General features: G+C 41.8%; 1 protein-coding gene across 1 annotated transcript in view; it reads right to left on the bottom strand.

The window, feature by feature from the left end:
- Positions 1-19947, bottom strand: part of slx4ip (SLX4 interacting protein) — a 99713-nt gene extending 79766 nt beyond the window's left edge. Inside the window, 2 exon segments of the mRNA XM_072581502.1 lie at positions 8308-8416; positions 19749-19947. Coding sequence (XP_072437603.1) covers positions 8308-8364 — 57 coding nt within the window. The 5' untranslated portion in view covers positions 8365-8416; positions 19749-19947.
- Between the last annotated feature and the right edge of the window lie 1162 nt (positions 19948-21109).

Here is a 21109-nt window from a genome sequence, read left to right as displayed (position 1 = left end):
CCAGGGCATTGGTGAGGCCACGTTTGGAGTATTGTGTAAAGTTCCAGTCACCTTGCTACTGGAAAGATATTATTAAATTGGAGAGGGTGCACAAAAGATTTACAAGGATGTTACTGCTATTAGAGGTTTTCAGTTATAAGGAGAGGCTGGATAAGCTGGGACTTTTCCACTGGAGCGTAGAGCGTTCAGGGGTTTCCTTATATAGGTTTACAAAATCACGAGGGGCATATAGAAGGTGGATAGCAAAGGTCTTTTCTTCCTTGCGGTAGGGGAATTCAAAACTAAAGAGCATAAATTTAGGGTGAGAGGAGAAAGATCTAAAAATGTACCTGAGGGGCAACTTTTCTACATAGAGGGTGGTTCGTATGGAGAATGAACTGCTAGAGGAAGTGATAAATACAGGTACAGTTTCAACATTTGAAAGACATTTGGACAGGTACATGAATAGGAAAGATTTAGAGGGATGTGAGCCAGATGCAGGCAAATGGGATTAAGTATAGTTTGGGAACATTGGTTAGCGTGGACCAGTTGAACCGAGGGGTCTGTTTCCGTGCTGTTTAACTCTAACATTTTATATACACACTTTCAGGTATATTGCCTTATTGAGAGAAGATTCTGCATCTCTGAATTGATGAATTTATTAAGTAAAAGTAAATTCTGGACATATTGATGAGGCAAGTCACAAATAGTTCTATAATCTACATCCATTTGAGTTTTTCAGGGAAAAGATTAGCAGATCTTTTAGTGATCAGCATCATAGTGGAGGCATGCACGTCTAGATTAGGATATTGAAAGACAATACATAAGCATAAGTATTAACTCAATGTAACATATTTCACTTAATATAACAATAACTAGAATATACATCAGCATGTGTTGTACAAATCATGATTTTACCACATAGATTTTTTGATTAAGTCTCCATGTGCAATACTATCAATAACTCAAGTATTTTAATATGCTTACAATCTGTGTGGTCTTAAACTTTAGTATAATATATATTTTAAAAATTGTTCAACAGTTCCAGTATGTGAGCTCTATCCAGACTAAACATGTTGTGACATATAATAGAAATTCCAAATTATTGAATAGATCCTTATGTCAAATGCACTTCCAAGTGTACTTAATTTTGGGAAATACAAAACATTTCTACCTTCACAAGCTCTTAATTGAAACTAATCAATGGCACCACAAGATAGCTTTGTGTATGTGACTTGTATATCAGACTAATATTCACTATGTTCTTAGATTTCAGATTTATTCTATTCAGAGGTCCGTGTTTTTCCCTGCTTCATGAACACTTTCTGGCCTGGTGAAAATAGGAAAATGAAATCACATGTCCAGCCTTGAGGTCTTGCAGGAGCAGGAACTGGGTCAGGTCAGAATTCGCACTTGCATAGCTCATAGGTGCAACTAGCTGTTTAAATCATCATCTGTCTTGAGGCTTGTGTGTCTTTTGTATTCCAGGAGTGTGAAACCTGAAGTGTGCAAAGTGGATCTAGTAAGAGCAGGTTTGAACTTTGTGGATTTCTTTGGAAGGTCAGGGTGCCCATTTCAATCTACTCCCAGATATATTTGGGGAGGTCAGGTGTCCTTTGGAATTGTTCAAAGTACACATGAATATGCATTAAAAATAGGACAGAATATGTTTTTTTAAAAGTACATGAATTAATTGACTGTCAAGCTTATTGGAACTGTTAACAGCTGTAAAAACAAGTGTCAAGAGGATTTGTCAAAACCAACTATCAAAGAATGCTATCAAGTTATTTAAAAGTCCTGTCATTTAAATCTTTGAAAATAATGTCAGAGGTCTTTAAAAAAAAGTCATTGTTTCCTATTTCACTCCATCAGTCGACATAAACCTGGCCTTCTGCCCAGCCTGCCTCAGCACTCACCAACCACTACTCTCATTTAGAGTCTCCCAGTTAGAGTTCCAACTTAGGCTGCCCCAAACTCCAGACAGAAAATCCAACTTCCAGACAGCCATTTTTAAATGTGGAGTTTGCAAAACCAGGATTTCTCCAGAATCTAGGCAGCCAACTCACAGTCCAAAATCCAGGCCGGATATTAAAAATCAAATTCTGGACTCAAACCCAAAAGGGGCAAATAGCAAATAACTATTACATTTACTATGCATTGCTGCTTCCTGTATTTTCGATGTATCACAATGGCTAACTGTATTTCTTCTTGCAATAACATGCATTGCAGATAAGAGTGTTTCAAACTCAATCTAACATGATATAACACGTCATAAACAAAACGGTATAGTACATGAATCCTTGGACTAACAATCTTCAATTTTATAAACCAGCAGCCTTATTTAAAAGATACATTTACTGAAGGGAAGACAATTGATGTCAGTTGGAAAAACCCACATGGTATTTTCAATATTTAAGAACACCATAATTTGTACTTACATCATGCCAAAAAGTAAAAATATGGCTTAAAGTTCTTTTCACAGGCATAATCAGACAGAAATGAACAGTGAGCCAAAGAAGATATCACCAAAGAAGATCTTAGGCTAACATAGAAACATACGTAAACATAGAAGATAGAAGCAGGAGTCGGCCATTTGACTCCTCGAGTCCCAATGAAGAAGATAAATGATTTGATTTCAGATTATCTTTGAAATCAGATAAGGGAGATGGGTCTGGGTGGGTTGCTCTTTGGAGGGTCGGTGTGGGCTGGTTGAGCCGAAGGGCCTGTTTCCACACTGTGGGAAATCTAATCTAATCTAAAAAATGTTAAAATTTTGCATAAGGTTCATTCCAAGTTCGAATTCTACTGGATAACAATAAATATCGTGCCCTGACAAAAAGTAAAAATTAGTTATACTGAAAAACTAAACACGGTTTTGATAATTCCATCATCAGAACCAGAAGCTATGCTCTCATGCAGCCACTCTTCAATTAATTACTACACTGATATTGATAAGTTTGAAAATGAGCATAACGTGACATTTCCACAATATTGTGATTACATTGTTTCTACTACACATAAGATCACATTAATCTTAGGATCTTTGCCTTTGGAACAAAGTTGCATTGGAGTGGGATTTCTGACTCTGGATCCATGTTGGCTCAACCTATTTTTCTGCATTGAGGATCATCCTTTGCATACACCAAACACTATCCAGGCTTTCTGGTATCAAAATGAATTGCTGTGCAAGGATGGAATACTTCAGCAGTTCTGCAGCACAAGAAGAGGAAATTAAGGATTCCTAAATAAAGAGAAACACCCTGTGAGCTGGATAAAGTTTTTTACTAATTTACTCAGACCAGACCAAAGCCATCAGCAGATAAATGTTTGGGACAGACTGGAGGAAGAGGAGGCTTCTATCAAAGGTCCACTGCCATTGCTTTTTATTGAAGACCCTCAGCAATCTTGTTAAATGGAGCAGAGTGGACCTGAGCCCTGCTCCCATAATTATTTATATGCCGGGGTCGGAGGGGAGTGGCAGCTACTGGTGGTCTTGGAGGAGGAATAGAGAAATTTCACACAGGCAAGTGAGGTGATGCTTGGCCTTGCAACCCAATTATTTTCGCATCTTTACTGCAATCCTACAGAGGTTTGTGAGTGATTACATAGAAACAATTAGCTCAATTTCCACCCCCAAACCAGAAGTCCTTATAAATGCATTACTTTTATTGCAATGTGCTGGTGGTAATCAGAAAACCTACATGTAGTAGGCCTAGGTTCAAGTCCCACTGTTTGAGAGGCATCTCAAAACGTGTCTGAACAGTTGATTGAATTCTTCATCTGCAGATAGTTTATTCTTCTACTAATACAAAATTTAAAAAATTAAGCTGCTTTAAGCAATGATTATCAGATGGCATTATGTCAGGAGGGATTTACAATTGAACAGTTACATAGTGCATCACTGAAATGCCTGTAAGTGCTTAACATAACTGATTATTTCTTGAAACTTAATAACTTATTAAAGAAGTATACATTCCAGTCATGTTGCACCAGCAATGAGCAGAATAACCAGTTAACTATTTTATTATTATGTGCTGATTGAAAGTGAACTCGCAGCACATCTTCATGGATTCTGAGCAGGTAAACAATACTGGTTTAATTTCTCATCTAAAGCATAGCACTGGCCTAGTAACGCACTGAGTCAACAGCCATGATTATTTACTCAAGTCCTAATGTGGAACTCAAAAGCACAACAATCTAAAACAGTAAGTGTGACTGCTACCAAGTGAGCCAAGCCAATGTTACTGTTAGCACAATGTCAGATACTTCAGGGATCTTCAAATGGTGGACTGTGGCCAACTTCAGAGCTTGGAACCAACTGCGAAATAGTTTAGAGGTGAAAGGTAGTGTGAACACAGGCCTATTAATCAACGTTTGAACCACTCATGGAAGCATTCTGGTTCTGGCTGGTTAATTGTCACTACTTTTGCTGAACAGCAGAAACAAACAATAACTGTCAGCAATGACTGACCAGCTAGAAGTGGAAAACCTCTCAGAGTAAGACAAAAAGTTGACTGTGGTAATCGATATTGAATACATCTCAGTGAATACCTCTATCATTAGTGATCTGATTTTCTATAGGAATATTAAATAAGCAATGTTGCATAAATTAGCAATAACAGTGGAGAGCATTAATTTCCTCATTTCCATGCAAAATTGGAAGAAAACATGATTAGTTTTGTTATGGATTGCATGCCAAAAATCAAATTATTAATAATAACACTCATAATAATTATCCCTGACTTTGCTAAGGCTGAAGACTGACCCTAAGTGAACAGTGGTTGAGCGTCATCAGGAATGTTTGTCATATAGAACTGTAGTTGACGTTCATTATTCTTAGGCTCTAGCTTTATCTATTCAATTTTAAATGCTTTGGTCTGAAAGGTTATTAGTGATCCCAATTGAACAGAATTGTGCATGTACTTAAACTGCAAGAAATAAAACCATCACAGGGTAAAATTGCTAAACAAATGTCAAATTCACCTCAAATTAAAATTCCATTACATATTTTTGCATAAGGAATTTTGGCAGCAGAATATTGTATATAAATGCAGCTCAAGAGCTCCCTCTTCTGGGTTACAGTACTTGGAGACAAATAATGTACATTATTAAAGAGATTGATGTTCAGTGACCAAATACCATGGCATGATCTCAGCAAATATTTGATAAAGAACTCAAGTTTATTTCAAAAACTCACTAGATAAATTGAATTTAAAAGGAAAGGCAAACTGTGAGAAGTACTTCGTTGCAAAATACCACCACCATTCCCCTTCTGAAAGTAGCAATGATGTCAGGTACAATTCTACAGGAGATGGCTGTGTTCCAAATCCTTGGCCAAATGGCCAATCTTGATTTGTGAGCCAAGACAGATGGTCCATAATTCAGTTGTGGGATGTCATAACAGAGTCTAATTCCGTCCCCAAGAACATCTATGTACACTTTCTAGAAACAAGATCACTTGACAGTAAACAGAAACAGTAATCCTGGCATGTTGATGCTCTAAAGTGTTTAAGGTAGTTATAGTGCCCAAGTTGTGCATAGTCAATCAGGCTTTGTTTTCATGACAAATACATCAACAGAGACTTAGTATGAAGAAAAGATTTATCAAAGGCTGGAAGGTGTATCTCTGTCTAAGGAAATAACCTGCACATTGAACTCTTACTAGAGATTCAGAACAAACAATAATAGATTAATAGCAGATGCTGGAAATGTGAAACAAAAACAGAAATTGTTGGAGAAACTCTGCAGGTCTGATATCATCTGTAAAGAGAAAACAAAGTTAACGTTTCACGTCTAGTGACCCTTCTTCAGAACTGGAACAACAGATTAATAATTAGATTTGCTAACAATATCCATGGACAACAGGAAATCAGCAGCCTTAAATGTGACCCCTCAGGAGTATAGAATGTCTTTAACTCATTGAAAGCTACTGTATTGATATAATGATCTCATAAGAATAAGATGGGTATAGGTTCACTGCCATAAATAAACCACAAGTTTCAACAATCTCAACAGCAAGACGAGATAATTTACGACAAGAAAATAAGCCCTACTATAAGAAATACTTGAGCAGCATCCACATAGTTACACGAATGGAATTCAAACTGAGGCTAATTGAAAAATAATCTCTTGTGCAAGAAGTTGGACATATTATTACCAGTGTGCAGTTGTTCACTGATGAGGCATTTGATAACGAAGAATTTCAGAAAGAAAGTGACAAGAAATTGAAATTGCCATACAAGAGCAGCTACGAGTGATGACAATATCATTGAATCAGTGACACAGAGTCAGAGAGAAGTTGAGGAAACTTTGGATGGCAAAGCCTTAGAAGGCAAAAAAATCATTATCCTTTTCCTGTATAAGTTCAGAAAGGCAATCGCACAGCTTCAAAAATTGAAGGTTCTTTAGACTGGTAATAAGATGGAAACCGTGTGAATCGCGCAAAACCATAAATAACATGCAATCTACACTGTGTTATTTCTTTTTAAAAACCTGAATAAAATGTTCCCTGGTCATTTTTCTAGTCCAGCAAAAATCATCAAACTTTGCTGTAGGGAACATATAAATGTAGGGCTTTGTCACAGTAAGGTCTGACTATTCAGATCGTCCCATATAACAGGAAAGGATGTACATCCTGGATTTTTTTTCTAATGAAGGTTCAGAAATAACCTAACAAAGGCCTTTAAAAAATGTGGAAAAGTCTTAACAGAGCAGACAAGCAGAATGCCTTTTGCAGTTCAGAGAACATGGTAGATGCCTGGGATGAAAAGGTTTTGAGGAAAGGTTGAGCAGACTGGATTATATCCATCAGAATCGATTATATTGAAATTTGGACTTTCCCGAGTGCTTTTGACAGGATGGATGTTGTGAGGAGGTTTTCCTTTTTTAATCAGTTTAGAACTGAAGGATATAGTTTAAAAGTTAAGGGTATCCAATTTAAGATGGAAATTAGAAAAAGCCCTTTCACCCAGAAAGTATTTTGTCTGAGGAATGCACTTCTGCAGAGAGCAGTACAGTCTGAGTCATTAAGTATATTCAAGACCGAGTTGAACAAATTTTAATCAACAAGGGAGTCAAGGATTGTGGATACAGGTAAGTGGTATTGAGGCCATAATCAGATCAAAAATGATCTTGTTGAACGGCAGGGCAGGCTTGAGGGGCCAGATGTCCCGCTCCTGCCTCTGGTTCTTGTGCTCCCTATGTTGAAAAGCAAACCCAGAGTTTATCAATGTAAGATGTCACCAAGAGTAGGGAGTCTGCCACCACAGGGAGTTGTTGAGGTACACAGTAAAGAAGCATTTAAGGAGAAAATAGATAAGCTCAGGAAGGAGAAGGAAACAGAGGGTTATGCTTTTCGCTGAGGAATGGATGAGGATCAGGCTTAATAATGAGTTTCTATGCTGTACATTCTATGTAATTCTCAGCAGCTACACAAAATCTCACTACAGTATTAACAGTGAAGTCCCACCCCATGGCAGAATAGTTAGCAACACTCAGTGTTTAGCTTTAAACATGAACAATTGCCAATTGAGTGACTTGCCAGGCAGTTATTAAAACCTGTTGCATTATAATTCAGAATGAATTATTTTGTTTAGCAGAAGCATTGAGGGTGGAAAGAGAGTTTAACAAAACAACTACAATCTTTTTAATACAATATTTTAAAATGCCACATATTCTCTTGGCTAGAGCAAGGTGGGAAAATTATGATATTTAATCCTCCAGATCTCTCCACTTATCCTTTGCTGATGAAATCAGTGACTCATGGTTTAGTAGAACTACAAGGAGGGCAGGAGAATTGCTTTAATGTTTCATGAGAACATTGAAGAAAATAGCTAGTTTATGACAGCAAATATTGTGTTCAGTTTGAGAAAAACGTCTATGGCAGTCTCAGTCAGACCCCAGTGGAAATAAACTAAGTGAACAGTTCAGCCAATGTATTTTATTTCTTCGTTTACAGAATGTGGGAGTCACTGGATAGGCCAACATTTATTGCCCATTGGTAAATGCCCTAGAGAAGGTGGTTGCGAGCCCACGTGGTGCAAGTACATCCATAATGCTGTTAGGAAGTTCCAGGAATTTGACCATGCGACAGCAAAGGAATAGAAACACAAATCCAAGTCAGGATAGTCTATGGCTTGGAGGGAGTGTCCTTCAATCATGCGCAATAACTGTGCATCGCTGACAGTAGTCAGTATATTTCTCTGCCTTGCTCCCTGCAGATTAAGCAGTTTCTATCTATAAAGAAGTGATTTTCTAAAAATAAAGTAACTCACAATGCAAGATTATACAATGGAAAGTATCATTCAAAGTAAATCTAAATAGCCTTACCTTAAGGACAAATTTGTTTGAGGACATCATTGTGGAAAAACAGATCTTGCTCAACATTCAATTGCAGTCAAATAAGCTATCAACTCATTTACATGACAGGGCAGTCAGCCTGAGTGAAGAGAGAAAAGTTAGTCGAAGGAAATATAATGGAAACCAAATTTTAATTTAATATAAATACTATATTAAACACTAAGTGCCAGCTCTTATCAATGGAATTTTCATTTAGGAGTCAAAAGATTGAGAGTTTTAGCCATTCTACATAACATTAGCACATAATTCGGGTTAATATTTCTGTGCAGTAGAGGGGCCAGTCCAATTTTACAGTCATTCAGGTGAAATTCTAAACTAAGGCCTCACCTGGATGGTTCAGGCAAACATAAAAGATTCCACAGAAACTACTTCAGGAGTAGGAAACTTTGTGTGCTAATCCAATCTTGATCACTCAACCAAAAGCATCAAAGCTTTCTGTCTTATTATTTATATCTAGCCGTACACATAATAAATCTAACAGTCCTTCAAGACCAACTCACTTGGAATGCTCTGATGATGGAAAGGCATTATGTAAATGAGTTATACATCTCCAAAACCTTTTAAAAATGTCATTAATGCAGAAAGTTCTGCCATTTATTGAAATTTAGAAACCACAAAGGCTGTACTGCAAGATTTGTTGTAATTCAGCACTCTGAGTTCCTTCAGTAGTCTTCTGCTCAGGAATATTTACAGGAGGTCAATAACGACTGAAGTCAAAAGCAAGCTAATTGTTACAAATTTGATGTCGTTACCGGTGAATTTCTACTTCCTTCACCAAGTTAACTTTTATCAAGTTACTATATTTCAGATAAAAATTAAGCTTATGTTGTTCCACATAGGGAACACTCCAATACCATGGAAAATTAGTGTACAGCACAGAAGCAAATCATTCAGCTTAACCCACGTCTATTTCTAACAGTATAAACTTCTATACCATTCTCTCTCATGAGCCTATTTAATTTACCCCTTCATGAGAATGTCCCAGATAGTCTGATGGCGAGAAAGTCATTGGAGCAGTACACAATGAAATAGTGCATTGGGACCATATGCAATCCCAGAAGTAGCAGATTCTGTAGAAATTTGAGATCTCAATGGAATATTTCCTCGCATAAACGAAGAATCCATTAAAGTTGGCAAGTCTGAATGGTGTTGTTTCAGTTAAGCTAATAGTTACCCAGGAAAATAGAGGATCAAAATCCTAGTCTGACTCCTGAGTAACCACTCACCAACTCCAATGAGTCATCTTCCCAAACGGCCCACTCAACGTACCATTATTACAAACCTCATATCCCACTGGGTCACAATATACCTGGCACAGTCTAAAGCTCTGGGACTGGACACATCCCAGCATAGTCCTGAACCCCTGAGGCCGGTTACCGCACAACATAGAGTTGTACCTCCAAGACCAGATGTCTGCACAACAGGCCTGAAAGGGACCAGATGCCTCTGCCAGACCTGAAACACAAGGACACAACACCTACCTCCCTGCTGCTAGCTCTCTCACTAACCCAGAATCTAACTCTTCCCACTTGGCTGACTCCAGGACCACCTCTCCTAACAATGAATGCCAATCCGTCCTTTCTGCCAGACATTTCCACCCAACCTCCCTTCCTAAAAGAAAAAGAGCCCAACTTACCCAAAGCACTCCATTTCTTACCTGGCACCATAACCTTGCACAAAGCTTACATGCTTACCCTTTCACAGCAGCTGTTAAAATGTCTATCTATGCAGCTGAACATTTCAATCATGATCACCCATTGCTTTTCGTCATTTATACGTGGTTTGGATATGAACGTAGGAGGTATAGTTAGTAAGTTTGCAGATGCCACCAAAATTGGAGGTGTAGTGGACAGTGAAGAAGGTTAGTACAACAGGATCTTGATCAGATGGGCCAATGAGTGGCAGATGGAGCTTAATTTAGATAAATGTGAGATGCTGCATTTGGGAAAGGCAAATCAAGGCAGGACTTGTACGTTTAACGATAAGGTCCTGGGGAGTGTTGCTGAATAAAGAGACCCGGCAGTGCAGGTTCATAGTTCCTTTAAAGTGGAGTCACAGTAGATAGGATAGTACAGGCAGCATTTGGTATGCTTGCCTTTATTGATCAGAGCACTGAATATAGGAGTGCAGGTTAGGTGGATCAGCCATGCTAAACTGCTCATAGTGTTCAGGGATGTGCAGGCTGTGTGGGTCTGGATGGTCTGATGGGTTAACCATGGAAACGTGGGATTGCGGGGATGTGGTGGAGGGGTGGGATTTGATGGGATACTCTTTGGAGGGTCACTATGGACTCGGTGAGCCAAATGGCCTGTTTCCACATTGTGCTGATGCTCTCATAGAGTCATAGGGACATATACCACAGAAACAGACCCTTCTGTCCAACTCGTCCATGCCGACCAGATATCCTAAATTAATTTACTCCCATTTGCCAGCACTTGGCCCATATTCGTTTAAACCCTCCCTATTCATATAATCATCCAGATCCCTTTTAAATCTTGTAATTATATCAGCATCCTCCACTTCCTCTGGCAGCTCATTCCATACGTGCCCCTTAGGTCCCTTTTAAATTGCTTCCCTCTCACTCTAAAGTAGTGCCTTCTAGATCTGAACTCCCCTATACCAGGGAAAAGGCCTTGTCTATTTACCCTATCTGAGCCCTCATGATTTTATATACCCCTATTTCATGTACGCTCCACATTTCTGAAGTGCCTGTGATCATAATGACCAGCTAGAATTGAACAGCTCAGTATTGATGAAAAAAAAGAGTGGAATGGCAATCTGACTGTGATTGCCACCGCTCGGAACACTGTCCCAGTCAACGACCCCTCATCAGAATATCTGAGAAGCAGTCATCACACAGGAATGTTGCTATCTTTCTCTCCAAGCTGTTACCTGACCTGCTGAGTTTTGCCAACTTCCTTTCTTCTTGTTTTAAATTTTCAACCCTTGCTACAAGCATCTAGATCACAATAGTAATTAGATGATGTGTGTGCACAAAAGCTGGATGTTTAACCAACTAAAATGGTACTGTTTAAATTAAACAAGTAATGCAAATTCTTTTATTGCTTTAATAACAGAGCACGTTTAATGAATCAAATAGTTTTTCTTTTCTCTTGTAATAGAATGCATGATACATATTAGAATTTAGCAATTGACCGGCTAGACAAACTTAATAATTGTGGTATTGGTTTGCAGAATGACTGAGAGCCAATCGATGGGAATCCCCATTACTCAAAGGTTTACTCTTCAGTCTTATCAATGAGCCCGGCTGGCCAGTCATTCACCAACAAATCCTCAAGTTCTGGAGGCTTGACATGTTTAGATATCAGATTACAGAATCTGCCTCGTGGAAGAGTTCCAAAGTACCATTACCAGGCATGCCATTTCAGAGTCAACTTGATCTCAGACAGATCCTGGTCACCTTCCAAGCCTCTAAACAGGTGATTCAACTTCATTTGTCAGAATGAAACTTATTTTAATCTTACTACACTGGAGAGACTTTATAAATATTAAGAAATTAGAATAACATTTCAATTTGTAAACTCTGCCGTGCATTATTTTGTTGCTAGTTTGTTTTTATTCACCCCTCCTGTGGAGGATTGACTCTCAGCTGGGATATCATAGATACTGAATAGCCTCCTTTAACTCATTCAGGTTTTCTTTTGTGTGGGCGTTAAGAATGACTGCCAATACATCATTCAATTTCACGGATCATCACAAGAGAATCCAATCCAGTGCTTATCCGATATCCACACAGCTGCATTTCCAATAGGGGTTACTAGAAACCAGGAGCCTTTGCCCCTCCTAACTGAGAAACAGGTCCCCTATAGTATCCCTACTCTCACTTTGGTTACGTTTAGTTCACAGAGCTGTCATTATTCAGTATATTATCAACTTTCAGAGAATACTTTGCAATTCATTATTCTGAGATTATGCTTTATTCATCTAAGAATCTATTGGCCTGCAACAAAGAGTGATACAATTTTTCTCCTTCAGAAATAAAATCAGAAATTGCTGGAAAAGCTCGAGTCTTGCAGCATCCGTGAAATCAGAGTTAATGTTTCGGGTCCAGTGACCCTTCTTCAGAACTGCAAGGGTCACCGGATCTGAAATGTTAACTCGGATTTTTTCTTCACAGATGCTGCCAGACCTGCTGAGCTTTTCCAGCAATTTGTTTTTGTTTATGATTTATATAGCACCTGCAGTTCTTTCAGTTTCAATTTTCCTCTTCATCTGTATTTAATCTTTGTATGCAATCATGTGAAAGGCAAGTAGGATGTTGCAGATTTTGAATCATCTAGGGCAAAACTATGATTGTAAACAACCTTTGTTTTAAAATTCACAAAGAAATTTGCTGCTGGCTTTAATTTAGGACACTCTCTTAGAGAGTAAGAAAACACAAATAAACCAGTTTAATCACTAGCAGTAAGAAAACAGATTTTATCTCTGATGCAGCACATCTCAAGGGTTAAAGAAGTCTTCTGGAGTGTAATGCACCTACAAGAAAATTAGAGCACGATTAGGCCATTCAACCGATCAACCATGCACTGCCATTCCATATGATCATGGCTGATCCTCTTTTCCAATGCCCTACAAGCACTGTTTCTATCAAGCATACTCTGCCATTTAATATGATTATGGTTGATCCTCTTATCTTAAAGCCATGCAAGCACTGCCTCCTACAACCCTTGACACCTTTAGCTTCTAAAAATCTATCAATATATTTGGTGACTTCACCGCTGTAGCCTTGTGGGAGGGAATTCCATCGGCTCACCACTGAATGAAGAAACTGCTCATTTCAATTTGAAATGGCCTTCCACACATATTCTGAGACTGTGACCCCCTTGTTCTGGATCTCACTAACTGGGGAAACACCTGGACTGCATCTGGTCTGTATGGCCCTCTGAGAATTTTATGTTTCAAAGAGATCCCCTCTCATTATTTTGAACTTCAGTGTATACCAAGCCCTCATCAACCCAATCTCTCCTCATACAACAAACCTCTAAATCCAAAATCAGTCTGGTGTATCCTGACTGCACTCCCTCTATAGTAAATATATCTTTTCCTAGGTAAGGAGTCTAAAACTGCAAACAACAACAGGTGTGGCATCTCCAAGGCCCTATGCACTGCAGTAAGGCTTCCTTACACTTGTTCTCAGACCCTGTTGCAATGGAGGCCAATATACATTTGCCTTCCTAACTGCTTTCTGAATTGACATCCTTGTTTTCATTACAAATATATACCATGACCCTTTCTACATCAATCTTTCCTAATCTATCACCCTTTAAATAAATTTCTGGCATTCTCTTTTACCCACTAAAATGGTCAACTTCACATTTATCCATTTTGTGCTGTATCCGTCACGTATTTGCCCACTCAACTTGTCTAAAGCACATTGAAACCTCTTTACATCCTCCTCCATTCACGTTTCCACTTAGTTTTGTCATCAGCATTTTTGGAAACATAACTTGACTCCCTCATCCAAGTAATTGATAAATATTGTGAATGGCTGGGACCCAAGCACTGATCCCTACAATACCCCACTTGTCACCCCTTCCATTCCTCAAATGACCCATTTATTCGTACTTTCGGTTTCCGATCGCCAACCAATTCTCAATCCATGCCAGTACACTAGCACCAATCCCACATACTTTTGCACAATGACCTCTAATATGGGATTTTGTCAAAAGCTTTCTGAAAATCCAGATGCACTCCATCCACTGATCTCTCTCATCTATTCTACCAGTTATGCCCTCAAGATACTTCAATAGGTTTGTCAAACATGATTTCCCTTTGGTTTTGTATGTTGATTTTATGTACTTCCATAGGTGTTTTCTAAGTGATAAGGACACTTCATAGTGACTCCAGTTGCTGCTCCAGATAGTAAATGTGAATTTCCAGTAGCTAAAACTGGATACAGTTTTTGCACATATGGTCATCCTGGACTGGCACCTCCCACACTGCACTGGAGGAGCACTCCACTGGGCCCAAGCTGCCTCGTCATGAATTAAACAAATTACTCTCTTTCTGTTTATTTTCTACAGTTTAAATTATAAATATATACCAGGAACCTTGCCTTATTGTTTATGCTTTCAAACTCTTAATCCAAAGACTGATTTTTACTTTAAAGATTGGAAATTTCCTCCTCTCAGAAATAGTGAATAAAGTCAATCTATAAATACCAAAGAAAGCAAATCATTTCATAAAATATTGTTAGTTTTAAATGCAAGTTAAGTTTGTAGGTGAAAATATAATGATTAATTTCAGATTAATCTTAGCCAATGCTGATTTATTGACTGTCAGATTCATAGTACCTTAAAAAAATCATAATATTGAAATACTCAGAATACTTCACATTAAGTTACTGTTGAATTGTTACTGCTGTGTGGTTCACTGAACATTAAGTAACTTTTACAATGTGCTTACAAGCAGGCTGATCAAGTCTCAGCTTGTTTACAGTTACAACTTACCCAATATCTACACAGCCTCTACAATTTGGACTAAAATATACTGGAGGAGCTGTCAAAGGATTTTTGCCAGACTGAATTTAAACAAATCTCTAAACATAATCACGCTGGTTGGCAATTGACTATAAAACTGCACAGGTGATTTAAAAACAAGGCAATTACTTTAACATAGTTTCTGAATTCTGGCATTCAATGCACAAACATGCAACAAAGTCTAGTCCAAACATATAATTTCCTTCAATCAAAAAAAATCTAGCTTCACCCTTTGTAATCTCTCTGATCCAGTTGTACCCTCTTATCGAAGAATAAGGAGGCTGCTTCCTCCAAAAGTCTGCTACCGATATTCCAGAACAATCACTTGTGGTTACAAATGAGAAACCCCAAGAAGAGTCCACAGTAACATCCACTGGACCACATTTTGAGATTGTACTTCTGTACACAACAGGGTAAGAAATCACAGGTGTTAATCTCTACCAAAAAAGCAGGATCTTTGTTCTGGGATCAGGACACCAATGCGGGGATTGTTTCCAGATCCTGACCAAACATGGCATGGGTGCCATGCCTAACGCAGGTTTTGCGGATTCACCAGAGAGTGTACTCACCACCCAACTAATGGACAGGAGCAAACTCCCAAAGTTGGAGGGCCAACTGGAGGCCCTCCAGCAGCAAGAAAGCTGCAACCCCCGTGGCAGATAAAAGAGGAAGATGGCTCCTTAAGGTGGAGAAGCACTCTCTCAGCACTTCTAAAATCTTTGAAAATACAATGGGCCACAGCTAACCAGATTGTGTCTGTATAGTGGCCTGCAGCCATTAGCAAGTTGGAAGGTTGGTGGGCGTAGGAGCGAAAGGAGTGAGAATGAATGATTAATAACTAATGAATCAGAATACTAGCCCTTCTGGTCTGCTACCAGAAGGCCACCTAATTTTTCTGGCTACCTTTTGGCTCTTCAGCGGGGATCACTTGTTGGCTAGAAAATTCCAGTCAGCATGCTAGAAGGACCCAATGGCCTCAGTTGGCTAACCACTGCTTGTGGCAGGGAACATCATTCAGGGGGTAGTTATCTGTCTGCTTATAAATAGCATGGTGGTAAGACCATGCCTGTATACCAGCTTGCCAACAAGTGGCTAAAAATTCCAGGCTGGTCCACCTCCATCCTGTTTCCTGCACACTTTAAAAGTTCTACAACCTCTGTAATCCAGGTTGCTTGATTTGCAACATACTACATTACCAGACCAACTGATGTATTCCAATGTTAATGGTCCTATGTATTTCTGGATAATTTTGAAACTTCTGCAAATAATTGACGGAGTAAATCTGACATCACTTGCTCAACAACTGTGACTTTCCTCTCCCATTTGACATGTGTGGGTTTTAAGTTTCCTGAAACATATTCCAATACAGAATTTTGAAATTATAATTTTGCCATTGAACCAAGTTATCCTGAAAGGCTTACAGCTATTTTAAATATTTAAATAGATGTATATTGCAAGTTTTGCACCAAGTAATATATATGGAGCACATGACAGCAGACCTAAAGTTTTGCCTATGCTTTGAATGAAGCAGTATGTAGGTTTATTTTATAAGTTATTGCAAATATGAATAGCATACCATAAAATGGGTAATTTTAAACCAACGTTCCCAGTAGGAAACTGATGGATCGGATCCCATCAGTTTCCCAAGGGACACACTTGTTAAAATTACTTCCATTCTTTCCAGTGCAAATAAAATGAAGAATGAATGAAAAACATAACACTTTGCGCACTTTTGTAACAAGTTTCTCAATCCACCCTGATACAGAGCTTTGAAATTTGGTAGCATATTCAATATGACAGCCAAAGTTTTACAGCGTACGCCCAAGATTTGTTTGTTTATGAGTGCCATTCTTGAATTCAGGAGGTCGAAAAAGTTCCATGATCAATAAAATATTTCTGTACTGTAACTAATGGTGTAATCTAGTAACTGTAGCAGTCAAATTACACACAGGCAATCCACAAACAAAATAGATGATCTAATAATCCATTTTAGGCATAACAGTTCAAGGCAAATATTAGCCATCACATTTACTTAATTTTGGGTAACGCTTCTGGATATCTTTCATGCCCACCTAAATGGGTAGACAGAACTTCAGTGATATCTGGCTCAACAGCTTTATTTAAATTTCTGAAAGCAAATTGCTCCTGGCTTCTGGGTTCCTCTGCAATCTTGGAGAAGGCTAAAAACTACCTTTCACATTCCTTGTAAGGATATAATCCAACCCATTCCTTTCTCATGACTCTGCAGCTTTCCAAAGATCACAGTAGGTATGTCACAACTTTACTAAGAACAATTTCAAGTGCAATTCCTCAAGTTTCCAGATCCACTAGGATTCTCTTTCCTTTGGATAGATATAGTCACAGTACTCAGAAATATAAATATGCATGCCTGAAATAGAATCCAGACTTAGAATAGCAGCTGTCAACAATCAATGTTCATTGTTCTCCCTAGACTATTGTCATATCACCTTCCTTTGAGGAACAAATTTTGATGGCTTCTATGTAAATTATCAATAATTACATGGGCCCAATTCAGTTCCTACTCTCCCACGCCCCAGCAACTTTCCACCAGCTCCCAATCTCCCCTATCCATTTCCTATTCCTTCACCCACCACTCATCGCCACTCCCCTCAGGCTCAGTCATCCAACATCGCCACATCCACTAGCATTCCATCTTCCCTATCCCTCTCAGCACTCCCCACCCACTCACCCTTAACTCTCCGATAGCTCCCCACACCAAACTCTCTTCTCCCCTCCACCATGTTCTCTCCCCTCTACTCTCTTCTCTTCCCCCTTCAAATCTCTTCCACCACCCACTTCCTCCCAATTTTCCTCTTCACCTCACTCTTCCACTTTCAGCCTACACATCCTTTCTCCCCACTTACCCCATCACTCCCTTTTCCCCCTCTGTCCCCTGTAACCCTCTCCCCCCCCCCCCATTCTACACCACCTATTTCCCCCACCTGCATTACACCCTCCGCGCACAACCTCTCCCCATCCTAGCTCCATTCTCCACCTTCTCCGCACTGCCACACTTCCCTCACCTCATACTTCTCCCCACCCCCTTGCACCCACTCACCACCTCCCCACCCACACTCACCCCACCTAAACCCCATTCTCCCACCCTCTCAGCACCCCACCCTACCCCCTATGCTCACCCGCACCACCACCCACACCACACATCTGCATCCCCATCATCCCCCCCCATCCCCCCCATCCCCATCATCCACCCCCCCCATCCCCATCATCCCCCCCATCCCCATCATCCCCCCCCATCCCCATTATCCCCATCCCCCCCCCATCCCCATCATCCCCCCCCACCCCATCATCCCCCCCATCCCCATCATCCCCATCCCCCCCAATCCCCATCATCCCCCCCATCCCCATGCCCCCCCCAATCCCCATCCCCCCATCCCCATCCCCCCCATCATCATCCCCATCCCCCCCCATCATCATCCCCATCCCCCCCCATCATCCCACCCCCATCATCCCCCCCCATCATCATCATCCCCCCTCCCCCCCATCATCATCCCCCCCTCCCCCCATCATCATCCCCCCCTCCCCCCCATCATCATCCCCCCCTCCCCCCCATCATCATCATCCTCCCCCCTCCCCCCCATCATCATCATCCCCCCCCTCCCCCCATCATCATCATCCCCCCCCTCCCCCCATCATCATCATCCCCCCCCTCCCCCCCATCATCATCATCCCCCCCTCCCCCCCATCATCATCATCCCCCCCCTCCCCCCCATCATCATCATCCCCCCCCTCCCCCCCATCATCATCATCCCCCCCCTCCCCATCATCATCATCCCCCTCCTCACCCCCATCATCATCATCCCCCCCTCCCCCCCATCATCATCATCCCCCCCTCCCCCCCCATCATCATCATCCCCCCCTCCCCCCCATCATCATCATCCCCCCCTCCCCCCCATCATCATCCCCCCCTCCCCCCCATCATCATCCCCCCTCCCCCCCATCATCATCATCTCCCCCTCCCCCCCATCATCATCATCCCCCCCATCATCATCATCCCCCCCATCATCCCCCCCCATCATCATCATCCCCCCATCATCATCATCCCCCCCATCATCATCATCCCCCCATCATCATCATCCCCCCATCATCCCCCCCATCATCATCATCCCCCCATCATCCCCCCCCATCATCATCATCCCCCCCATCATCCCCATCATCCCCCCCCATCCCCATCATCTCCCCCCCATAATCATCCCCATCATCTCCCCCCCCATCATCATCATCCCCCCCATCCCCATCATCCCCCCCATCCCCATCATCATCCCCCCATCCCCATCATCATCCCCCCATGCCCATCATCATCCCCCCATCCCCATCCCCCCATCCCCATCATCATCCCCCATCCCCATCCCCATCATCATCCCCCCATCCCCATCCCCCCATCCCCATCCCCATCCCCCCATCCCCATCATCATCCCCCCATCCCCATCTCCCCCCCATCCCCATCATCATCCCCCCCATCCCCATCATCATCCCCCCCATCCCCATCATCTCCCCCCTCCATCATCATCCCCCCCATCCCCATCATCCCCCCATCCCCATCATCATCCCCCCCATCCCCCCATCCCCATCATCATCCCCCCATCCCCATCATCATCCCCCCATCCCCATCCCCATCCCCCCATCCCCATCCCCCCATCCCCATCCCCCCATCCCCATCCCCCCATCCCCATCATCATCCCCCCCATCCCCATCATCATCCCCCCCATCCCCATCATCTCCCCCCCATCCCCATCATCCCCCCCATCATCACCCCCCACCATCATCACCCCCCACCATCATCATCCCCGTCATCCCCCATCCCCATCATCCCAATCCCCCTCATCCCAATCCCCATCCCCCACTGCCTCCCCGCTCCTCGCCCTCACCAACCGTTTCGAACCCGCCGCCTGTTCAAATGGGGGTTCACGCGGCGCATGCGCTAACCGCTCGCGCTCGCCGGCTAACCGTCCGCCGGGGGCTTTCTGGGAGAAACTGTAAAGATGCAGCGATCCCCATAAGAGCCCGGAACAGCCGAAAGGCCCCCGTCCCCCGGAGCCCAGCTCCTCACACATTCCCTGAGAAAAATTATTAAATAATATATAGCTGTCTACGATAATGCCTGATTTTTGTATTTTAAAAAAAAAAACTGATAATACATTTCAGCCCGGTCGTAGTTTTTTTTTTAAAAATTTCGAACAGTTTATTTCATTCGGTGCCCCGTGCTTCCTTTTATTGGTTTTGTTCACGGTGGAGCAGGAGTGACGCGGGAAGGTCCTGGGGCCTGTGTGCAATGGCGGAGTGGCTGAAGGTGAGTGAGTGCCTGAGGGGAGAGGGAGAGGTGTTCTTACGGCTCATTTAAACCCTTTAAACATCATCCAGATACACACGTACATAACAACACCGCAGGCAGAGCCTCAGCTGAAGCGAAAGGCGCTGCTGTGAGGTAAAGTACTTCCTCGTTTCTCATGTAGGCCTTTGAATCCCCTTATTTTGCATTTAAATAGCGCCTATCGCCATCTCCAGACACCCCAAAACCGCTTCACGTCCCTGCACCCAATGCAGATAGCAAATAAATGCCGGGGCCGGAAACTCCCGAATGTTCACACAGCAAGATGCCACAAGTGTGTCAATGAGGTTGACAAGGTGATGCGGTTGGTGCCCAGTTTTGGACTGGGGTGGACAAGGTTAAAAGTCTTGAGCCAAGGTCGGAGTGGTGCTGGGAAAGCGCAGCAGGTCAGGCAGCATCAGAGGAGCAGGAAAATCGACGTTTCGGGCAAAAGCCCTCCATCAGTGAGTTAAAAAGCTCACAACACCAGGTTCCAAACAACAGGTTTGTTTGGAAGGGCAAGCCTTCCGAGCGCTGCACCTTCATCAGAGACTTCACCTGACGAAAGAGCAGTGCTCCGAAAGCTTGTACTTCCAAATAAGCCTGTTGGACTATAACCTGGTGTAGAATGACAGAGATGTAATTTTTTGTACCCCCAATGTTGATTGCGAGACAGACAGGCTTAGGTGGAATGTTGTATTTCTGGTTATAGTCCAACAGGTTTAATTGAAAGTACACTAGCTTTCGGAGCGACGCTCCTTCATCAGGTGATTGTCCGAAAGCTAGTGTACTTCGCAGTTAAATCTGTTGGACTATAACCTGGTGTTGTGTGATTTTTTAACTTTGTACACCCCAGTCCAACACCGGCATCTCCAAATCAAGTTGTATTTCTGTTCAACAAGGACAGAAGTTGCACGACACCAGG

Source organism: Chiloscyllium punctatum, chromosome 11, assembly GCF_047496795.1.
Source record: "Chiloscyllium punctatum isolate Juve2018m chromosome 11, sChiPun1.3, whole genome shotgun sequence".
Taxonomy (NCBI): domain Eukaryota; kingdom Metazoa; phylum Chordata; class Chondrichthyes; order Orectolobiformes; family Hemiscylliidae; genus Chiloscyllium; species Chiloscyllium punctatum.
This window is presented reverse-complemented; position numbering and strand designations above follow the sequence as displayed.